The sequence below is a fragment of the Poecilia reticulata genome, chromosome 1 (genome assembly GCF_904066995.2).
Source record: "Poecilia reticulata chromosome 1, P_reticulata-male-v2, whole genome shotgun sequence".
NCBI classification, from domain to species: domain Eukaryota; kingdom Metazoa; phylum Chordata; class Actinopteri; order Cyprinodontiformes; family Poeciliidae; genus Poecilia; species Poecilia reticulata.
In genome coordinates, this window is record NC_088830.1 from 25,704,525 (window position 1) to 25,726,447 (window position 21,923).

The following is a 21,923-nucleotide window of genomic DNA, read 5'->3' on the forward strand; positions in this document are numbered from 1 at the left end:
CTGAAACTATTTTAAATATAAAAAGTAAACTAGCAGGTTGACAATTAAGCCTTGTAAAAATGTGTATTCACTGCAAAAAACAAAATTTTTGGTTTAGTTTTGTTTCTAGTACAAATATATTAATACACCAGAAATAAAACTAAACTAACTTCAGATTTAAGAGCTTCTTTTAAGTCAATAATTTATTAACATTTATAAAAAAAAGTAGGTGTTACCATTGGCAGATTATTTTCACATAAGTGAAATAATCTGCCGATGGAATATGTACTTTATTATCAATATTAAGGAATCATTGGTCTTAAATAAGCTCTTGCTAAAAAGCTGCTTGTAAGTTAGATTTGTTTTATTTAAGTGAACTAAGATATTTACAACAGAACATAGAAAACATGGTAACATTTTGTGTTTTTGCAGTGTATGCTCCAGTTTTAATTGAACTATTCATCTCCCGTCAATTGAACAGACGAATTCTCACTTTTTGCAGCCATTTTTGAATTTCAAACCAAATGATGCTGGAGTGATTTTGTCCAAACCGGTCGAACCTCAGAGTCCTGCAGCTTGCTGTTCAGGTTGTCCACTTCCTTGGCCAGCTTCACGCCTTTCTTCTCGGCCTCCTCCAGTAAGGCGGAGACGTTGTCCAGCTCCGTCTGTGGGACAAGCAGAGGGGATGTGAGCCGGGTTTCAGCGCGGAGCCGGAGGGCGGTGGTGGCGTGTTTCTACCTGCAGGCGGAGGGAGCGCTCGCTCAGCTCTCCCTTGGTCCGCTCCATCTCGGTGGCTCGGGCCACGAACTCCTGCAGCTGGCCCTCCACCTTCTTCCTCTTGTACTCCGACTCCGTCTTGGTCTGCTGCAGGCTCTTCACTTCGCAGGCCAGCTCCTTGTTGTCGCTCTCCAGGCACTGCTTGTTCTTCTCCAGGTTGGCCTTGAACTGCGCAGAAAGAAACCCGTCAGACGGCGCCGTGCAGCAGAGACGGGCAGCTACTAGTTATATTTACCTGAACTTTGAACTGCCTGGTTGCTGATAAATGATGTATAAATAAAACTTTTTCTTTTTCCTCTTCTACGGAAGTAACTTTTTTTTGAAAAATTACTTTTAGGAGTTTTTTTTAATGCGCTATACTTTTTACTTTTACTTGAGTAATTTCATTACAAAGTATTTCTACCCTTACTTGAGAAACATTTCTGGATTTTCTACCCACTGAATGAAAAGCAAGAAATATTTTAACCAAATATTCACCAGACACAAAGACACACCTGCAGTTTTTTTATTAGGTTTTTATTGAAAGAAACAGTTTTTTTTTAATTTTTCTTTTGCCTGATTTAATTTTTTGTTACTTGTATGAATTATTGTCATTTTTGTCCTTAAAAAACCAAAATTTCCACTTAACTTTATATTTTGGTCTGTCTGATCTAATTTAAAATATTAAATTAGTGATAATTTGATCAGTAGTTGAGTAAACTTTTTACCAAACTCTTTTTTCTCCTTGGCTCCTGGCTATATGTTGAAGTAGAGCTGCTCTAACTGTAGTGTAATCCCTGGTTATTTTTAATCCCTGGGCATTTTTAATCCCTGGGCATTTTTAATCCCTGGTTATTTTTAATCCCTGGGTATTTTTAATCGCTGGGTATTTTTAATCCCTGGTTACTTTTTTAATCCCTGGTTATTTTTAATCCCTGGTTATTTTTAATCTCTGGGTATTTTTAATCCCTGGGTATTTTTAATCCCTGGTTATTTTTAATCCCTGGGTATTTTTAATCGCTGGGTATTTTTAATCCCTGGTTACTTTTTTAATCCCTGGGTATTTTTAATCCCTGGGTGTTTTTAATTTCTGGGTATTTTTAATCCCTGGGTATTTTTAATCCCTGGGTATTTTTAACCCCTGGGTATTTTTAATCTCTGGGCACGTCGTCATGCAGCAGCTGCAGACTCACCCTGCGGGCCTGTTCCAGCTGATCGGACAGTTCCTCCAGAACCTGGGCGTGCCTCTGCCTCATGTCCTGGATCTGAGCCTCGTGGTTTTTGGATTCTTCTTCTATGGCTTTCTTCAGCTCTGCCACTTCCTGCTCTCGCTTCGACCTGGATATCAAACCCAGAGGAGACACTTATGAAGCTCATCTTCATGAAACTGAGTGAGTTTTGTGCAGCTCTACATAAGATGCAGGGTTGGGACTGAATGTTGGCTTCAAATGGGGAAACAAAACATCTGTAGTTATTTCCTCACATTCCTGCTCCAGTAAGGCGCGTCCAAAGTTTAGCCAAAATTAAAGTTTAAATTTATTTAGTCTAAAGGGAATTTAAATCTAAAAAATAATCAACAAAATAAAGAAATACACTTAATAAGCTTTATTATTTTGAAAAATAGTTAAATTTAACTTTACTGCATCTTGATCTGTTTTTAACTGATCTACTAAATGTGGCTAAAGTTAGCGTTTTCATAGAAGGAGAGACCCAAATCCTCATTTTATTGCTCGGAAATGACAACAATTCTTGTATTTCTTTTCCTGCAAAAAATGTAAAGTTTTTTGTATCTATAACAAATCTCACTACTTTATGTGTTTAACCAAAATCTTGCATGCTTAATTTATTGCTGAGCAGGTATAAAAACATTGTTTTGGCTCTGAGTCCGTCTGACTGCTGGGTTCTGGCCCAGAGGTTTGTGCTGCTGCTGTACCTGAGCTCCTGCTGGGCGGCCGTGGTGTCCAGCGTGTCCTCCAGCTCCGTCTTCAGCGCCTCCAGCTCCTCGCTCAGATCCCGCTTCAGTTTCTCCGCTTTGCTGCGACAGATCCGCTCCGACTCCAGGTCCTCCTGCAGCTCGGCCAGCTGCGCCTGCAGCTCCCGGACCTGCTTCAGCGCGTTGTTCTTCTGAGCCGCCTCCTCGTCGCTCCTGGTTGGAGAAACGCAGGAACACGAGCCGTTAATGCAGGATTTTACTGACATGTGGTCAATATATGTTAACATGTAGAGATGGCTGTGAACAGAGGTGAGAAACTAAAACATCTGATTATTTTCACATCCCTCTGAAACACGTAAAGATGCTGCTGATGATGCAAAGCGAGGAGAGGATTTATCATACAGATGGGTCGTTACTACTTTCATTTACTTCAGAAACTTTTTTTTAAAAATGTACTTGTATTTTCACTTTAGTAATTGTATTATGACGTATTTCTACTCTTACTTGAGTAAAATTTCTGGTTTTTCTAACCACTGAATGAAAAACTAAAATTCACCAGAGACACTTCTGCAGTTTTTGTTAAAGTTTCAAAAGTTTCTTTATTGAAAGAAACTAATTAAAAAATCTTTTGCCTGATTTTATTAATTTTTGTTACTTATACGAATAATTGTCATTTTAGTCCCATTTAACTTTATATTTTGGTTCGTCTGGTGATGTAATTTTAAATATTAAATTACCGATAATTTGATCAGTTAGTCAGGACTTGAGTAAACTTTTCACCAAATACTTTTTTTTATTCTTAATTGAATATAATTTTTGGATACTCTGCCATTTCTGTTTATCTTAGAAAAAAAGATATAAGAAAATAATTAATATTTTTGAAAAAAAAAAGCCATAATGTGTCCCTCTGTTGGGGAAACATAAATATTTGGAAGAGATGCAAAGTTTAGATTTCTTTCTATTCTTGATCCAATCGGACTAAACCTGAATCATTTGACAAAGATTGGAAAAAAAATGTCGGCATCTGATGTGAGCAGCTGGTAAAGACCTGCAGCTCCAGTTGGAGAGAAAACTGGCTGGAAGTAGAACTGAATTTAAATGTCTGCCTAAGATTTTTTAATTTTAAAGAACTTTGCAAACATCTGTGTAGTTAGAGCAAAAAATTATTTTTATGGATTTAGGTTTTAAAATAGTTGCGTTTAAGAGAAGAGAAAACAGGAGAGAAGAAAAGAGAAAATTAAATCAGCAGGAAGAGAAAATAAATATAAAAGAAATAAAGTTTTCCCTCCTTTCTTTCTTCTTTTCCAATCAGGATTCCAACAGAACAAATGAAGGATAAAAAGCATTAAAAAAAAATTACTTTCTGCTGAAAAAAAAAAAATCTGTAAAACAAACAAACGATTCAAGAAGGAGGAAACCGCTGATCCAGTTCTGTCCCAAATTTTCCATACAAATTCTTCATCAGGAAGGTAATTCAATGCGTCTTGAGCCGGCTCGTTGAAATGATAATTCTCCGTCTTTATTGGTTTTATAACCACTAAACCCTTATTATAATTCACGACCAGATTTTCTACAGGCATTTTGATGATTTAGGAGTTTAGGGATAATCTTTCGATGGCAGATTCAATTCCAAAAACACGTCCAGTCAGAAGAAACATGTTGGGAAAATTAAACAATTCCTACAAACTTAAATCTGCCAGAAGTTTTGTTTTCCTGCCACTTCCTGTTTATGTTGTGTTGCTCTGTAAGGCAGAAGTTTGTTGGAACGGGGAGTAAATATAGGAGCATAAATACTTAATAAAATGCTGTAAGTTCATCCCTCTTTTCATCCTGGTTGCCACAGGGTGGCAGTGCAGAGACCCGAACTGAGACCTTGCAGCGGCTATGAGCCTCCCTGTGAGATTCCTCACTCAGAAATATCTCCTCTCTGGACGCTATAAAGATCCACTTATGAGATCACATGAATGGTTTGATTAAAGCCACTAATGACTTTCATATAAACATGGCGCCCCACTTTCAGGGCCAAGACCGGCCCGATTGTTTGCTGAAGAGTTCAAGATGAGGGCCGTGGAGCTTTAATGAAGGCTGGGACTAAACCCCAGGATTCCTGTCTGTAAAATCAGACGGTCAGACGGTCGGACCTCGTGTCCGGGTCGTCGGTCGGTTAAAATGACAGCAAGTGGGATTTTTTGTTCTGGAGATAAGAGCGTAAAACAAAAGAGAGGGAGAGCGCCGACCGCTTACAGACTCACTCGTGTGTTTTGTTGCTCAAACGGCTATTTATGGTAACGACTCCGTTGCATCTCGGCAGTGCTGTTGCCATGGATACGGCATGTAGGGCTGTGCTCTGAAGAGAGAGTGTGTGTGAGGCTGAAATGAGCAACGCCGAGACCAACGCTGTGCAGGTCAGAGGAGGGCAGTTTGTTGGCCTCAGTTGTCTGTTTTAAATAATGTTTGAGGAGGGAAAATATCTTCATGTTTAGCTGCTAAGTTTAGATCATTTTTCTCCACTGATTATACCGACACCTCTGTTTGGGCAAATGTGACAGCTTACAAACAAACAAACCAGAAAACTGAGGTATTAGATCGCTAGATGCGCCAATAGCAGCACTAATTGTTCATTTAGTGCTTTAACTAACTTTAAAAGCGTTTAGCTCAATTAGCTTCCCCTAAATTTAATTTTCTTGATCAATTCTAAAGACATCATTTTGTAAACTTTTAGATGAATAAGATTGACATCTAAAATTTGTCAAGTTTTTGATAACCAAAACTTGATAAGCTTTGGTTATCAAGTGTTAAGATGTCTCAAAGTTGTCATCTGTCTATATTTGTACTCTTATTTTGAAGTATGCTGTTTATGCAACAGTTTCCTCTCCTCGTGTCCTCTACCCATGATGCAGTGCAGCAGATTATGTATATTATCTACTCAGAATGCAAATAAACCATTTAAAATCAACTGATATCCTGTGTTTTTGACTGAACTACTAACTTCTGCTAAATACCATGTTGGTGTAGTGCTTTAGCATCAGCATCCACAAAATACCACATTCATATAGCGTTTAAGCATTGGCTTCCACTACATGCCACACTGGTATAGCAGTAAGCATTAGCTTCCACTACATGCCATGTTGGTATAGTGTTTTAGCATTGGTTTCACTAAATATCACGTTGATACATAGCTTTAGCATTGGCCTCCACTAAATACCACATTGGCATAGCATTTAGCATTAGCTTCCATTAATTATCATGTTGGTATAGCATTTAGCATTAGCTTCCACTAAACACCATGTTGGTACAGTGTTTTAGCATTGGTTTCACTAAATATCACGTTGATACATAGCTTTAGCATTGGCCTCCACTAAATACCACATTGGCATAGAATTTACCATTAGCTTCTATTAATTATCATGTTGGTATAGCATTTAGCAATGGCTTCCACTAAATATCATGTTGGTATAGCATTTAGCAATAGCTTCCACTAAATATCATGTTGGTATAGCATTCAGCATTAGCTTCCACTACATGCCACATTGGTGTAGCATTTAGCATTAGCTTCCACTACATGCCACATTGGTGTAGCATTTAGCATTAGCTTCCACTACATGCCACATTGGTATAGCATTTAGCATTAGCTTCCACTACATGCCATGTTGGTATAGCATTTAGCATTAATATTAGTTGCATTAGTGTAACTAATATTTAGTTTAACTGTAGGATTACCACAACTAGCTTTTTAGATGGCAGTGCCCACAATTGGGAAGAAAACTAATGTATTATTTAGGAACATATAAATGAACCTAAATTTGATGTATTATCATTAATAATATAAAGGTTTATATTTTTGCTAGCATGATCTACTGCCATCTTTTTCTCATGTTTACTGAGCAACATGCTGAACGGCTCGCCGTTTATCCTGGTCGTGCCCCAGACCAAGCAGCTGCTGTAACCGCGTGACGCCATGCAGGCGGTTTGGTCCGACTTGAGGGAAACCAAATGAAGATGTGACATCTTTCAGCACTTCCTGCCCAACTGAATCAAGTCTCCCAAACTATCCTGGTGTGGAAACATCCTCAGACAGAAACCGTGTCAGCCCGTCAAATTTTATAGCGAAACTAAAGGTTCCCAGCTGTGCAGAATGAGACCACAAATTACAACTCTAATGTGCAAACTGAAGCCACAAAGTCCATCAACGTTGCATTTTAGCTGTTACGATATAATTTAGGGGTTTCAGAGATATTAAGTAAAACAGAAAAACGTCATCTTGCTTTTCTGAATGTGAATTCTGAGACTTACAAGATGCTCCACTATCAACACAAACAGTGTTTTTATACATTCAGCATATTAAAAAAAACTATTTTCCAGTAGAAGTGGAGCGGCCGTTGCAGTTTTGTCTGGTTTTCCTGTTGACTGACCTGGCTAGCAGAGCCTGCAGCTCCTCCTCCTTCTTGGTCAGCTGCATCTTCAGCTCCTCGATCTGCGCCTGAAGCTCTGCGATCTGATCCTGCAGGTCGGTGGTCTCCGCATCCAGTTTACGTTTGGCCTTTTCCAGCTCCTGTCGCGTTTTCTCCTCCTTCTTTAAGCGCTCTGAGGACGATCACAGGCATCAATCTTAAAATTCTGGTAAAATCGTGTCTTTATTCTCCTAATATTACTATATTTTTGCAATTAAACATAAAATCTTGGAGCCTCGTCCTAACACTGTAGTATAGCTCATGTTAAGGGGTGATTGAAATAAAATCCACTTTTTGAAAATATTTGTAATTTATTTTTAGAAAAGAAAGTGAGAAAAAATAATTTACAATTGGAAATGAGATCTGGTATGAAATATCTGATTTTATTTTTACTCATATATGTTACTCATATGCCCTAATCAGCTCTGGAAAATCACTTAAGATGTTCAGTTCCTATGACTTCACTTTTTATAGGTTTATGTTTGAATAAAATGAACTTTGTTCTTTTATTCTGTGAACTTTTGACAACATGTTTCTGAAGTTACGAGCAAAAATTTTATATTTGCAGAAAAAGAGAAATGGTCAAAATAATGAAAAAATGCATAACTTTCAGACCTCAAATAATGCAAAGAGAACAAGTTCATATTCATTTACAAACAACAACACTGATGATTTAACCCAGGAGGAGTTCAGAAGTCAATATTTGGTGGAATAACCAGGGGTTTTTCAATGGTATTCATTTTTTCCAGAGCTTTATATGCTTCATAAAATACAGCAGACATAAGAAAATAAAGAAATGGAGATTTTAACTTTGAAGAGTTTAACTTTGTTTCAACTTTTATAACATCTGCAGCTTCTCCTGACGGATATGAACGGACCTGAGCTTCTCAGGAAGAAGAAACGACGCAGAACCTTCTTGTCATTGTTTGGTAATTAGAAACTCACCCTCAAGATCAACCATCATCATCTCCTGCTTGTTCTTCACTTTGCCCAGATTCTTGGCCTTCTCCTCTTCCTCTGCCAGCTGGGACGTCATCTCAGCGATTCTGTCCTCCACCAGTTTTTTCTCCTGTCGACCAAGAAGGAACCCAAACACATAAAATTCTGAAAAGTCTGATGAACTTCCTGTTTGAACAGGAAACGCTCCTCACCTTGAGAAACTTTGAGTTTTGGTCTTCCAGCAGCAGAATGTCCTCCTCCATCTTTTTGATCTTCGCCTCGGCCGTCACTTTGTCCAGCTGCAGCTTCTGCCTTGCAGCTTCCTCTTCGTCCAGCTGCTCCTCCAGGTCCTGTGGAGGGAAAAGCAAAAGTTTTGACTTTTTGAAAAGACAACCCAGCAGTTTGTGAATATCAGAAGATAAAAACAAGGGCAGCACAGACCTGGATGTGAGACTGCATCTTCTTCTTCTCATTCTGCAGGCTCTGGTTCCTCTCCTCCTCCTCTTCCACGCGGGACTCCAGGTCATGCAGGATTTCCTCCAGCTCTTGCTTCCGAGAGAGGAGGCGAACTCTCATCTCTTCCGCCTCGGCGAACAGTTCGGTCTCTGCATGCAGCTGCTCCGCCAGAATATTCTTCTCCTCCAGGAGCTAAAAGAAGAAGAAGGATCTACAGTTTGGCTTCAGGACTGTTACTTTTTCTAACTCAAATTAAAATGAGGTTTATTTCAAGTGTAAATATTTACATTCAGTAAGAAGTAGGGCTGGGAGGTTTAGTTTTGATTAAGAGCTGTGGGACAGTTTGGCCTTGCAGATCCGTTTTGCTGCTGCGGAGGTTTTTAAAAAGCTGCTACAGACTTTTTGATTTCCCCAGGCTTTTACCTCATTGAGTGTCATATGTTTCTTTAAAGCTTTGTATAGTTTTAAAGTTGATTTTTATTGTACAGCGCTTTGTGATTCATATCTCTGAAAAGTGATAAATAAAATTTACTAATTAATAGCGTAGATTTTAACTTGTCAGAAAACATTTAACTCATTTAATTTAATCTACTTTTAAATACTAAGGTTCAAGCAAGAATCCCTCCATTCATGCATTCCTGCTGCGCCCGTAAATCTGACTAAAAAACAACAAACACACAAACAACATTGATGGATGACAAAGCCGCTCTTATTGGCCCTTTGAGGCTTAAAAAACAACCTGATGAGACGCTGGGAAAGATTATTGTTGTGTGGAAATTATGCAAACAAGAGTTAGTATCAGTGAAGCTTTGAAGCACAAGATAGCATCTCAATGCTAACCACGTAGCAGCAGATGCTAATATCAGCGTCTACAGTCCACATTTCTGTAGACGTTCCTAAAAGGTTCGAAAACAGAAGTTTGCATCAATCTGATGGTTGAAATTATAGACTAAATAACAGATTGAAAACAATAAATACATTTGCTGTTGAGCTCATGTGGCTATTTAAGTAGCAAAAAGGGGTTTTGAATTAAAATGTTGATTTATTTACGTGTAATTTTTGATTAAAATGTGATTCATTATTTACAGACTCTGACGTGACCGTGGTTAGGATCTTTAATCGGCCTGCAGTGAGCGGATGCTCTCACCTGCTGGTGTTTCCTCTCCATCTCCACCAGCTCGTTCTCCACCTTCAGCTGTCTCTCCTTCACCTTCACCAGCTCCTCGTCTTTGGCCTGCAGCTCCTCCTCCTGTCTGGTGACCTGAAGCAGCGGCTTCACCTGGAACAGAACCGGAACCAAACCCATGTCGCTCTCCCTCGTTCCTTCGGTTTAACTCTGCGCTGCTGCAGCTCAAAGTCTCACCTTGGTGAAGAGCCGCCACCACTGCCAGTGCCGCAGCTTCAGGTAAGCAGCGCAGTTCCTCTGGAGGACCTTCAGGGCGCTGAGCTGCTGCTGCTTCTTAGCAAAAGCTCTAAAAAAAGAAAGAAGAGAGAGAAAAGAAAGGAGAACAGAGAAAAGAGAAAGGTTCAGGGTTCGTACGTTTATCCCCTCAGTAAAATTCAAGCACTTTTCAGGCATTTTCAAGGAAAGATTTCAGACTTTTCAAGCACTTTGGACATAAAAAAAGACAGTTTCGGTTCACTATTATACAAAATTACTTCTTAATATTATTAATAATGTCTTGTGATATTATTCTACATTCTAACGAACTCATAACTAAAATATAATGCTTTGAAACGTTTCACCCTGCACACAGAGAACCAGCCACTAATGTGGCGTATAAAACATAAGACAACTTTTATTTCAATTACACAGATTAATAAGTAAGTGAGCAGTTAGGAATAATAAACATTCATTACACTGAAACGACACAAACAAATCATGCTGAAGTAAATGACCTTCCTGCTCAAATTAAATACTTAAACATAATATATAAAGAAAGTAAAAAAACCTCTAAAAAGTGTTCTTCAGTGGAATGAGACATTTTAAAAAATGTTTCGTTTCACTGGCAGATTATGTCACTAAATGTTAATAAATTATTTATTTAAAATAATCTTCTATATCTCGATTAAAAGTAGTAGAAACTAGACCAAAAATACTCATTACGTTTTTCCACAGGCAAAGTTCTGAATGCTTTAAAACATAATTAAAAATATAATCAAAATATGCAGAAATCTCAAATATAATTTCTTGAAAATTAGAAATTCATGGTTTTTAAGTGAAGATCCGGCTCTTACTTGCGAGCTAAATATCCGCGGCACACGGACTGGAAGTAGATGATGATGTCGGTGATCTTCAGGTCTCGCTCCTCCTCCAGGTGAGCCAGAACTCCGGTTCTGAAGAAGATCTTACTCTGACCGATGCGGAACAGGTTGGGGTCCAGCTCCAGGGCCTGAATCTGAGAAAACACAAACAAAACAGAGAGCAGGGCTGAGTGATACATCGGTTTTAACGATTAATCGAATTTTCTGTTCTTTGAGATTCCATTTTCGGAAAATCTGGATTTTCTTTCACCAATCAGTCTGATATTAGCTTCGATAAGCAAGTTTTACAACTTCTATTTATCCCAACTTTGAATTTATGTCAACTCAAAAAAAGAGTGATTGAAATAAAAGCCAGTGTCATTAATATAAAATAAGAGTTATGAAAAGAGCCGGAAATCAACAGGAAAAATGACGTTACCATTCTCTCACAAGCCTGTTTCCCATCCATGAATCCCTTTGGAATGGCGTTGGGGGTGAGAATCTCATATCTGCAAATAAAAAAAAAGACACAATTATAAAATACTTACACCAAACGGGTGTAAATATTTATTCACGCCACTATATTCTACATGGGAACCAGAAACTCTGCAGTTCTTCACCTCTGTCTGAACTCCTGGAAGACGATCCGGTTGGGGAAGCCCTGTCTGCAGATCCGAATTCCCTCCAAGACGCCGTTACACCTCAGCTGATCCAGAACCAGGTGAGGTTCTAACTTACCGGCCTGCGGACCCGAACACATTCAGCATCCCAGACACAGGAAAAGACGAGAGTCTAAAATACAAGTTATGATCTGCAGGGGGGGAGTTTACTCTTTTCTCGTGGTTGGGGATGATGCAGCGGACAAAGTTCGGGTTGGTGTTCCTCAGGGTGGCCATGAGTTTGGTGAGTGACTCTTTGTAGAGCTGCCCCACCGTACGAAACATTCCCTTCTTGGTTTTATAGGTGGCGCCAAACGCCGTTTCGTTCATCCCAGCCACCTGGTCCAGACCCACGATCCGGTCCACTGGTGGGGACACAGAGAGAGACGGAGACCGTCTGTCAGGACGGCAGAGGCTTACAGCATCGCAGCAGCTGCGTTTCCATTAAACTTACATAAACTGGAATTACGAAAATAAATCTGCCCAATAGAAACGTGGCAATTTTGAAAAAGCGCAAGTTTTTGCGCTTGCATAACCATGTGATCAACAACAGGATGTTACTACTGCCGGAAAAGACGAAGAGGACAGGAAGTAAAAGGAGGCAGGTATGGGCGGGCAATGGAGGGCATTGCCTGCCCGCAGAGTCGAGCTGGGTTTTTTATTTTTAGGTCAGACAACTTTCTGTTATTCCTATATCGATCTTATACAGTAGGGGCTCCTGCACTTCCTGCATCTGTGCCCTTCTTTCAGCTGTTACAACTGTTTAATACAGTGTTTTTCCGAGCCGCCTTTAAACGCAACATGAGCGCTGAAGAGCTGATGTCGGTTTAACACCTTTGCACAGCCGCGAAGCAGACCTGCTGCTGCTGTGCAGAGCGCCGCAAGTGTGTGTTAGTATCATGGCAGAAAACCAGCAAAAGGCAAAGAAATTTGCAGTTCCTCTCCTCCAAGATAACAGTTGAGTAATGTTGTTGATGCAGATAATGTTAGCTAAATAATGCCAATATATCACGTTATGGTTGTCGACAAATATAAGCTACTGATGTTCTTATCTACGCTCAAAGGTGGATAGTACGGTTACATTTACTTGAGTAATTTTTTTGGAGAAAAGGTACTTATGAGAGTAGTTTTACTGAAGTCTACTTCTTTCTTTTACTTGAGTAATACTACTATGTATAGATCGGTCCTGCATTTAAAGAAACTAGAGGTGTGCCGATTGATCGGCCACCGATCATAATCGGCCGATTTCCATGAAAAAGTGTATGATTAGTGACCGGCGATCATTGTCTCTTGTTGCCGATACCGATCACCTGCATCTCATTTCCAACCTGCCTGTGCAGCTGGTCTCCTCTTTCCTTCACTCTGTGCAAACGCGCAGCAACAAATCCTAAGCGATGTGGAACTATAACGCACTAAGTGAATGGGGAAGTTTGCGTGTTGCGGCGGAAAATTGAAGCAGGTCAAAATGCATCAACACAACGAATCTAATATGGCATAAAAACAATGCTATACTTGACGGAGTTTGGCTACATCGAGGCTCACTGCAGTAAAAAAGACATATGGAGGATCAGATAGCAGGTAAAGCAGCGCACAGCTACAAACACTCACCCGGATTATTAGCATGACGGTCAAAAAGCTAAACAAATAACCCGCAAAATTATTTAAGTCTTCGAGCTGCGATGTAAGACGCTGGTTCTGCTCTCGCTGTTGAACCGCTGCTAAGCTACAGGTAGTAATATTTCACAGACGGAGAGCCGCTTCTGCTCCACCTGGTAGTGACTCTCACACCAAACCTCTGCTTAAAGCTGCAGCATCTAACCTAAAAAAATAAATTTTACATACGTATTAAAACTTTTGCTGTCCTAACATGAGACAGATAATCTCTAAAAAAAATAATCATCTCCTCTCTGTTCTGCATAATTACTCCGCTCAGTCAGAAACAACCAATCAGAACTAGCAGTAATCAGCTAGCCGCCATGCTAACAGGAAGTTTTCATTCAGTAACTCTGGATTGTTTATTGTAATGGATCCTGTATTTGCCTTTGAATGTTAAGTTTTATACTTGAATTTTGTGGCAATGTTGAGGGGTTTTATTTTGGCTCTTTGCATTATTTAGCCTCTTCAGAGCCTTCATATGTTTTCAGTCTGTTAAAGATAGTATTATTGATAGCAGTACAATTTGCACAATGCCTGTTGTGTTTTTTTTTCTTGGAAAAAGTTATTAAAAACAAGTTTATGTCTAAATTAAGGTGAATTCATGGTTCCTTTTTCCACATAATGTAACCAGTAGTGTTTATGATAAAAAAATTATAATAATAATTATGTGATCGGCATTGGTGATCGGCCCTCATGGGTGATCGGAATCGGCAGGAAAAAACCTGATCGGAACATCTCTAAAAAAAAAAAAACAGATTTCAGAGATTAGATTCTTAAATTTCTGCAACATGAGCAAATGTTTTATACAAATTTGAGCACAATTAGGCAACATTATAAACGTGTCACTGTTTACATTCTTACTGATTATTTTGTATTAATAAACATGATTATTTTATTTGAAATGTTACATAAAGGCTTGTTCATGTATTTACATTAAAGTAAATACATAAACAGTTTTGGGCACATTTTGTAATGGAAACGCAGCTGCTGACATGAGGTTTCCAAACGACCAGCAGCACAAAGGTAAATAAGAACAGCAGCAGTCTAGGACTAGAACTAGAGCTTCTGGACATGGAGGTGAAAAGCGTTTGGCTGCATCTACTGGGTCTCCTCCGGGTTCAGAGGGAAGCGCTTAGATCCTGGCATCACATTCCCGCTAACAGCTGAGATTCTCAACATTTTAATTTTTTCACGATGACTGGCGAGGGTTAAATAATTTCAGAAGTCCCAAAAGTCTAATTACAGTCGCTTGAACATTGTCACATTATGACCACAAACTTTAAAGTTTTATTATAAATTTGTGCAACTGACCAACAAAAAGAAGGGAATAATTATGAAGTGGAAGAAAAAGGAGAATCAACAAATGAAAATCTAAAAAATGTGTCCAGAAGTCATGTAGAGGGAATGTGGAAGAAGCTTATCTACAAATAAACTAAACAAAAATCAAAGACTGAACAGAGAAATCAGCCATAATAAATGAAAAGGTTTAGATTATATTCATGTTAAAATGGCCTAGTCCAATTCCAAGGCTAAATTCAACTTACAATACTTGAAATTAGCTGCTCAGGTTGAGCTATTTTGATAACTTCTGCAGAGCTGCAGCTGATCAAAGGTTGCATGTTATTCTTATATTAAACACCAGCAACATGCCACACTTTACAGATTTTTATTTGAAAAGAGATGTGAGAGCTGCATTTTCCCACTTGATAAAACTCCAAGAAAATATTAAATGAAGTTTGTGGTTGTAAAATGTGAAAATGTTCAGAGGGTATGAAAACTTGTACAAAGAAAATGATTAATTAATTCGTCACATGACACTGAAAAACACAGCTAAACTGGATGTATTACCTCTGTACTGATTTTACCACTGGCTCAATATAAATGATGTTGCATATTTATGCCTTAGCAGGTTCCTTCAAATTAAAAGTCGCAGTCTGGTGGAGGTTTTGCACCTGAGCAAACATGATGCATGGCTGCAGGCTGGAGCTTTAATTATGATCTCAGAGCAAAAGAGAAACACCAAAACCCGCATCTGGTTTTCATTTTTGCAGCTGCAGCGAGAGATCGTGTCGCTGAATATCCTTTGGTTGTTACGGAATGTCTTTCTCATTACAAAACACCAGGACTACTTTAGCTTAAGCTCACAAAGATACAATTAAAACACACTAATTGAACTAAGGGAAGCACATCATTCTAGTTCCCAACTAGGCGCTGCTGCTTTTGGCCGGGTCAGAGGAGCCATGCAGCCTGGAAGCAAATGGGAGCCACTTCAGATACGACATGATGCACAGCACCAGCTACAGGCAGACCTGGGCAAAAATACACCAACATGCTCCAAATCATCCGGTTTAACAAGTGATTATATCCAGCCTCTGATTTATGATGCAGTAATTCATATTTTGGCCCAGTTCTGCTGCGGTGCCACCCAGTCATTCACCTTCTGGCTCATCCAGACATGTGACATTGTCATAGAATGAGGCCCTTTGAATGGTCTGAATATCTACAACACAGAGAAGAAGAAGGAGGAGGAGGATGAGGAGGTGTTGAGGGTGAGGTGTTTTTTTCAGATGTCAGAAAATTGCAACAAGTCAACAACAGAAGAAGCTTTTAGTATTAAAATGTCTGGAAGCTTCAGATCTGAGGAAAAGATGATCCGTCTTATAGGTTCAAATATTTCATATCTTAAACATCTTAACTCAAATAAACACAAATAGCAGTTTTATTTACTAATGCCTGGTTCACATAGCAGGGTATGTATTATAAGCCTGGCGGGCCACCAGGCTTTATTTGTGCCCCCAATAAGCAGGCTGAGCATTGCTTATTTATTTAAGTTTTTTTTTTAATGTTTGCATTTTTAAGATTTTGGTATTCAGGTATTAATCTTCTAATCTTTCAATAACGCATAATTATCAAGTGATATTTTCTAATTTCCTGTCAACTTTAAGTATTTTTTAACTCAAAAACACGGCGGGCTGCTGGGTGAATGACTGTCCTAGCACCCAACCTCCGGGCTTAGCAGGTTTTCTGGGGGAAACTTTGCACAGCGAGATTTTAAAGTTTCGGTCAAATTTCAAAACCTGACAGAATTCACTCATGATAATAAAAAATTATAGATTCAACAGGTTTGATCCTTTCAGCCACATAGACCAATTTTATTCGCCAACATTCAGATGTCAGACGGGAATCAACATGAGTTCAGAGTAAACGAACATGGCTGCCGAGGAAGAAAAAATGGAGATTGTTTGTGGACCAGAAAAAACAAAAGGATGTCTGACGTCCATCGTTTTGTCTTCTGTTATGATACCCTCCATGTTTTCATCACACTGCTTTCTGATTGGTTACACGTCACATTTCAACAGGCTGCGTTCTTGTTTGTTCTCAGGAGACAACATATTGGGGCAAGACGATCCAACATGCTGAATATCCCTGATCTTAGATTGGAGCGGTTATCTTGTCTGTTCGAGTGGAAAAGATCACGACAGATATATCTCCTAATATTACATTAAAGGAGAATTATTATGAAAAATTCACATTTTGCACATTTACTTCCATTTGGTCAGCTGGTGTCATCGCTGTATTCGCTGTACAACGGCTGCTGGAAAAGACAAGAGTTTTGTTGGGAACCACTTTCCTGCATTCTTGCTGGTTGTGCAGGAGGCTCCACTTCTGCTTTTCAAAGATGTATGGTATATAATTGCAAATTTCTTCGCAGCCATTTTCATGTGTGAGTGTAAACATTGAGTTGGGGGCGTGGTCAGCAGCAGCGTATTTGGATTTAAAGCGACAGGAGGCCCTTAAACAGCTAAAAATAGGCAGAAGAGAGCATAATAAAATCTCATTATCTAAGAATGACTTTGAGCAAAAAGGTTCATCACAAGGCCTCCTGTGATCAATACGTTTTGTATAGCCCACATATCTATCCTAACCGGTTCCAGGGAGCATAATAGGTCACCTTTAAGAGCCACCCTGATAATCACAGCGTCCTTAAGACTGTTGGAAGGGAAAATCGGCATAAAAATCTTGCTGTGTGAACCAGGTTTAGGGTAAAACAACTTATTACGCCAGTTTGACCCCAGTAAGTAAAATAGTAATTGCCCACCCTTGTTAATTTAGGAATTAGCAACAATTAACCACCAACCTGATCTGTACAATGAAATGTAAGATCAAAACATTTAAACAGAATCTGTCTAATAACATAAATAAGGATAAACCATCTCATAAAAATTAACATAGGACAGATTATTAATGCATCTCAGAGCATTTTTCATCAGTTTAATGAATATGATGCAGTTTGGCACCTTTAAACCGTCTGAATTACGTCTGCGACTAAAGGAAATAAACCTCCTTCCAGCTGAGCTGACACTGAGGATCAAAAACCTGGAGAGAAATCTGTTACCTGATGGACGTGAAGACGACATATCAATGCCTCTTAAAGGCCAAACAAAACAAAAAAACTGTTTTGATCATTTTAAATGGACTTCCAAACTGAAAAAGTTAAGTCTCAAAACAGGAATGAGGTGATTATTCATAATTTTATTTCCTCATGTCTAGACTTCTGTCACACGTCTGCAGCTGGTCCAGAAGTCTGCAGCCAGACTTTGAACTGGAACCAGCAGCAGAGCTCACATTGCTCCTGTGTTAATGTCTTTTCAATGCTTTATCACTTCATAATGGAGTTCAGGTTAAACTGCTGACTTTAACTTTCAGCAGCCTGCAGAGTCAAGCTCCTTCCTAATGAACTCCAGGGTTCAGATCCTCAAATCAAAAGTTAGTCTTAATCCAAAGGAATAAGTTTAATATTTTAGAGAATCACTCCTCAGCGTTTTGCACAGTTTCCTTAGAAACACTTCAAATATTACTGGATATTATCTGCATTTGCTTATTTTGTCTTTTTAATTAAATTTTATTATGTAAAGATTTGACATTTTGTCTTCAAGAAGCACTTTGACAGTTTTATTTTAAGAAATTAAATTAATAGAGTTTTTGACATCTGTCTGTCTGGGCAGGAAGACACCATTTCAAAACCTGTGGGACGCCAGCAAACCAAGCTGTAGAAATATTATCCACAGATGTAGAAAACATAGAACAGTGAAGATCTGTATTCCTTTTTACCAGAATAAATAATAAGGTGCAAAAATGACACTCATGGGAGAGTTTTAATGTCTTAAGCTCAAGCAAACCTGTGTTATGGAAACCAGCAGGTCTGACTCTGACTGGCTCCAAAAGGCAGTATAAAGGTTGTGGAGTGGCCTTGTCAAAGTTTTGACTTAAAATGGATGCTGTGGAAATCCCTGCCCAAGCTTTTTTTTACTCTTAATGAATTAAATTATCATTTAAAAAAAAAAAAATTTTTTCCTTCAGGTTATATTAAAACTTGAGCTCAAACATCTAAACCATTTCAGAGTGTAAGGGGATAAAACCCCTTTTCACAGCTCTGTAAATAAGCAGAAGGCTACAAACACATGAATCTGACTGGACGTGGTTTTTAAACCGTTTCTTTCTAGTTTACGTTGAGATTTAAGGAAGCAAATTACCGTCTTTCCACAGTTCAGCCACGAATTTGTCTGTTGACTGATGAAGAAGCGTAGCCACATTGTCGTTAAGAGGGTCCATGTTCTTCATCAGCCACTCGTCTGCCTTGTAGTCAACCTGAACAAGAAACAGGCTTTAGTTTAGTAAAATGCAGAGAAATAAAGGTATTATGCAGTTATTTATGATGTACAGTACATGCAGTAGAGTAAGGATACTATAAAATACCCCAAATATCTTTCAAGGACATGGTTTCATTGAGATTAGGTTAACTATAACTTAACGTTAGATCACACAAACTCAAACTGATTATTGTATATACCAATTTCAATATGGCTGAAAAGCCAGCTCAAACTTTTTTCCTGGAATGGATGGGTTTTATTTTGGAAAATTATTTTTCTAGTTCCAATTTGCTCAATTTTATGTTCTTTGGAAACGGAGCTGCTGCTTCATTTGCATCTGAAGTAAAACTCTCACTTTGCTGAGGCCTTTTTTTTTTTTTTTGGTTCATCTCCATTGATAACTTTTACATCATCAGTACATCATTGTTCTGAAATATTCTATTGTAAATCCAAAAGCCACGTAAATATGAACAGATGTGAACCTCAGCAGGTCTGTCTGTTCGGCCAATCCAGTTTTTTACTGCCAAACATTTCTGACCAAACAGGCCTTAGTGTTCACTGGGAATCCCACAAGAGAAGACGATGCATCATTGTTTCAAACAGCTATTCAAAGATAAATATTTGGCAGCTGAATCAACATACAATGAGGAGTCATTGGAAGCTTAATTGTGAATTAATAGAAGCTTAATTTTCTAACAAATCTGCTTCCAAAAGATAAAATCGATTGTCTACTAAGTGTGGCATTTAGAAACCCAACCAGTAACGAAGCCTACCCTCCCAGCATAGTGGATGATGCAGAAGTCAGCCTTGTCTTTGAGCTGCCTGGGTCTCTGAAACTTGGTGTGAGTTCCCTGCTCCTGGATCAGTTTGTCTACAAAGGTCTTGTCTGTGGCTTTGGGGAACCAGCACTCCTCGTCCAACAGAGCCAGCACTCCTGGAGGGTTCGCCTGGAGGAAAAACGAAAACATTTCATTCCCACGGTAGAGCACAGTAATGCAGTCTCACCTACACAAACACAGTGATTTATTCTTCATATCGTAACCTTCCTAAAATAACGGCCTAAATCACTTCTTTCTAAAAGATGATTTAGGCAAATGGTGACAATACGGTTCCTTGAAAACTTATTCAAACCCTCTCACCTTTTCCACCTTTACATGAGAGACTGACACAAAGGAGAACTTGACACATGGCTCAGAGGTTTGTTAGAGAATATTAGTGAAGAAAACAAATCATGAAAATCAAAGGATACAGCAGAAAGGGCAGAAAGAAAGTTTCCCTTCCAGAGTGAGACCGGTCCTAAACATACACTCAAAATGAAATGGCTTACTTCAAAGTTGTGTTTATTTTAACAATACAATACATGTGAAGTTTGTCAACATTTTTTTATTTATTCTTTGAATTTACTTCATTTAGTCAACAAGTTATTTTCCAGACATTTATTCAAATATTAAGTTCCGTTAGTTACCATAGCAACCGGTAACCAACAACTCCTCCCCCTTTTTTTCCTGTTGCCGTCGGCAACTGTGGTATGTATTGGAATCAGCTCTGTGTTTTCTTTACAAGTATTACATTTCAACATGTATTTTAGACAAACTTAGTCATATAAAGTGTCTCATGAGTAATTTTGTTACGTCTTGAATAATGTTTTTAACTGTTATTATTATTAATGTTGTGCATTTTAGCTATGTTTAATTTTACAAATGCTAGCTGCTGCTAACTGCTATCAACTTCTCATTTGGAGATATTGCTCTGTAGTTTGTGGTTATTTAATGAATAGGGGCAAAAGATGCTGGACTGATGATAACCACCAAAGTAATGTGGTTTGACCACATTACTTTGACCCAAAGTAATATTAAGAGACACTGTAAGAGGTGAAAAGAGTCGGTTTGCAGACTTCTAGTCCATCACATAACATCAGAATAAAATGGAATACAGTTTGAAAATATGAAGAGTTCAGCATGTATTTAAAGCTTCTGCTAACGCCATCCATATCAGGCTTTATTGTCACTAACCGGTCTCTCGATGAGGTCGATGCAGGGCTGCAGGTCCAGGCCGAAGTCGATGAAGCTCCACTCGATGCCCTCCCTCTGGTACTCCTCCTGCTCCAGGATGAACATGGTGTGGTTGAAGAGCTGCTGCAGCTTCTCGTTGGTGTAGTTGATGCAGAGCTGCTCGAAGGAGTTCAGCTGCAAATACAAGCAAGAGAAAGACTATCAATTTAAGAAAACTCCAAAAAAAAAACTGTACAGAGGCTTTCAAAAGTATTCATACTGCTGAATTCCACCTGAGCTGTGGATCTTGTCTGCATCTCTGATCAGTATTCTCCTAAGTTTATATGTGTTAGTAGATTTACAGTTGTGCCATACTCTTTTCATTTCCAGATGATGGACTGAAGGGTGAGATGTTCAAAGTCTAAACCTACTTTAAGCTTCTACACAACTTCATCTCTGATGTGACCTGTGTTTTCCTTGGACTTCGTGATGCCGTTTGCTCCCCAATATTCTCTTAAATGACCTGTGAGGCGTCACAGAGCAGCTGGATTTGTACTGTGATTAGATTACACACAGGCAGACTCTGTGTAGTCATTAGAATCAACAGGCAACTTCTGAAGGCAACTGGTTGCACTCAGAGAAAAGGGTGCTGAATATTATTACACATTACACTTTCCAGTTTTTTAATTTGTAAAAAATGTTATTCATCAGTTTCCATTTGCGTCATGTGTGTCTGGTGTTTTTGTCTCGACTAGCCCTTTTTTGGAGGACAAATCTGTTTACAGAAACGTCATAATTAATTTTACTTGTTGCTTTGTTTATTTATCTTAGATATTTAAAATGTCTTCCAGTTCCAGTGTTAAATGTTCATTAGAATTTAAAGTTTATTGTTCATTGAGAATGTGTTCTTGCATTAGTACGCCGTTACCACTATATTACTTCAAAATGGTCTCAAAAACAACAAGATTATTGTTTATCACAATACAATTTATCGTCCAGCAAAGTTTGTTATAGTGACAAGGCCCAATCATATACAATTAATTTCCTTTCTACTTCATGATTAATATACCACTTTGTGTTGGTTTTTCACATTAAAATCCAATGAAATACATTTATGTTTGTGGTTGTAATGTGACAAAATGTGGAAAAGTTCAAGGGCTATAAATATTTAGCAAGTCACTGCAAGTCCCTCAAAAGCAGGAACAATA

The 21,923-nt window shown here is 38.6% G+C and overlaps 1 protein-coding gene across 3 annotated transcripts in view; it reads right to left on the reverse strand.

The window, feature by feature from the left end:
* The window catches only part of LOC103467583 (myosin-10-like), a 73,075-nt gene that overhangs the window by 12,686 nt on the left and 38,466 nt on the right, over positions 1 to 21,923 (reverse strand). For all 3 annotated transcript variants that reach the window (XM_008414119.3, XM_008414126.3, XM_008414109.3), the window contains 17 exons: positions 20,737 to 20,910; positions 19,498 to 19,671; positions 18,608 to 18,722; positions 11,589 to 11,782; positions 11,379 to 11,500; positions 11,198 to 11,267; positions 10,753 to 10,913; positions 9,878 to 9,986; positions 9,662 to 9,793; positions 8,500 to 8,706; positions 8,271 to 8,408; positions 8,065 to 8,188; positions 7,081 to 7,252; positions 2,669 to 2,881; positions 1,929 to 2,073; positions 718 to 924; positions 540 to 644 (listed from right to left, as the gene is read on the reverse strand). In XM_008414119.3, coding sequence (XP_008412341.2) covers positions 540 to 644; positions 718 to 924; positions 1,929 to 2,073; positions 2,669 to 2,881; positions 7,081 to 7,252; positions 8,065 to 8,188; positions 8,271 to 8,408; positions 8,500 to 8,706; positions 9,662 to 9,793; positions 9,878 to 9,986; positions 10,753 to 10,913; positions 11,198 to 11,267; positions 11,379 to 11,500; positions 11,589 to 11,782; positions 18,608 to 18,722; positions 19,498 to 19,671; positions 20,737 to 20,910 — 2,562 coding nt within the window. The remainder of the gene's footprint in view (positions 1 to 539; positions 645 to 717; positions 925 to 1,928; positions 2,074 to 2,668; positions 2,882 to 7,080; positions 7,253 to 8,064; positions 8,189 to 8,270; positions 8,409 to 8,499; positions 8,707 to 9,661; positions 9,794 to 9,877; positions 9,987 to 10,752; positions 10,914 to 11,197; positions 11,268 to 11,378; positions 11,501 to 11,588; positions 11,783 to 18,607; positions 18,723 to 19,497; positions 19,672 to 20,736; positions 20,911 to 21,923) is intronic.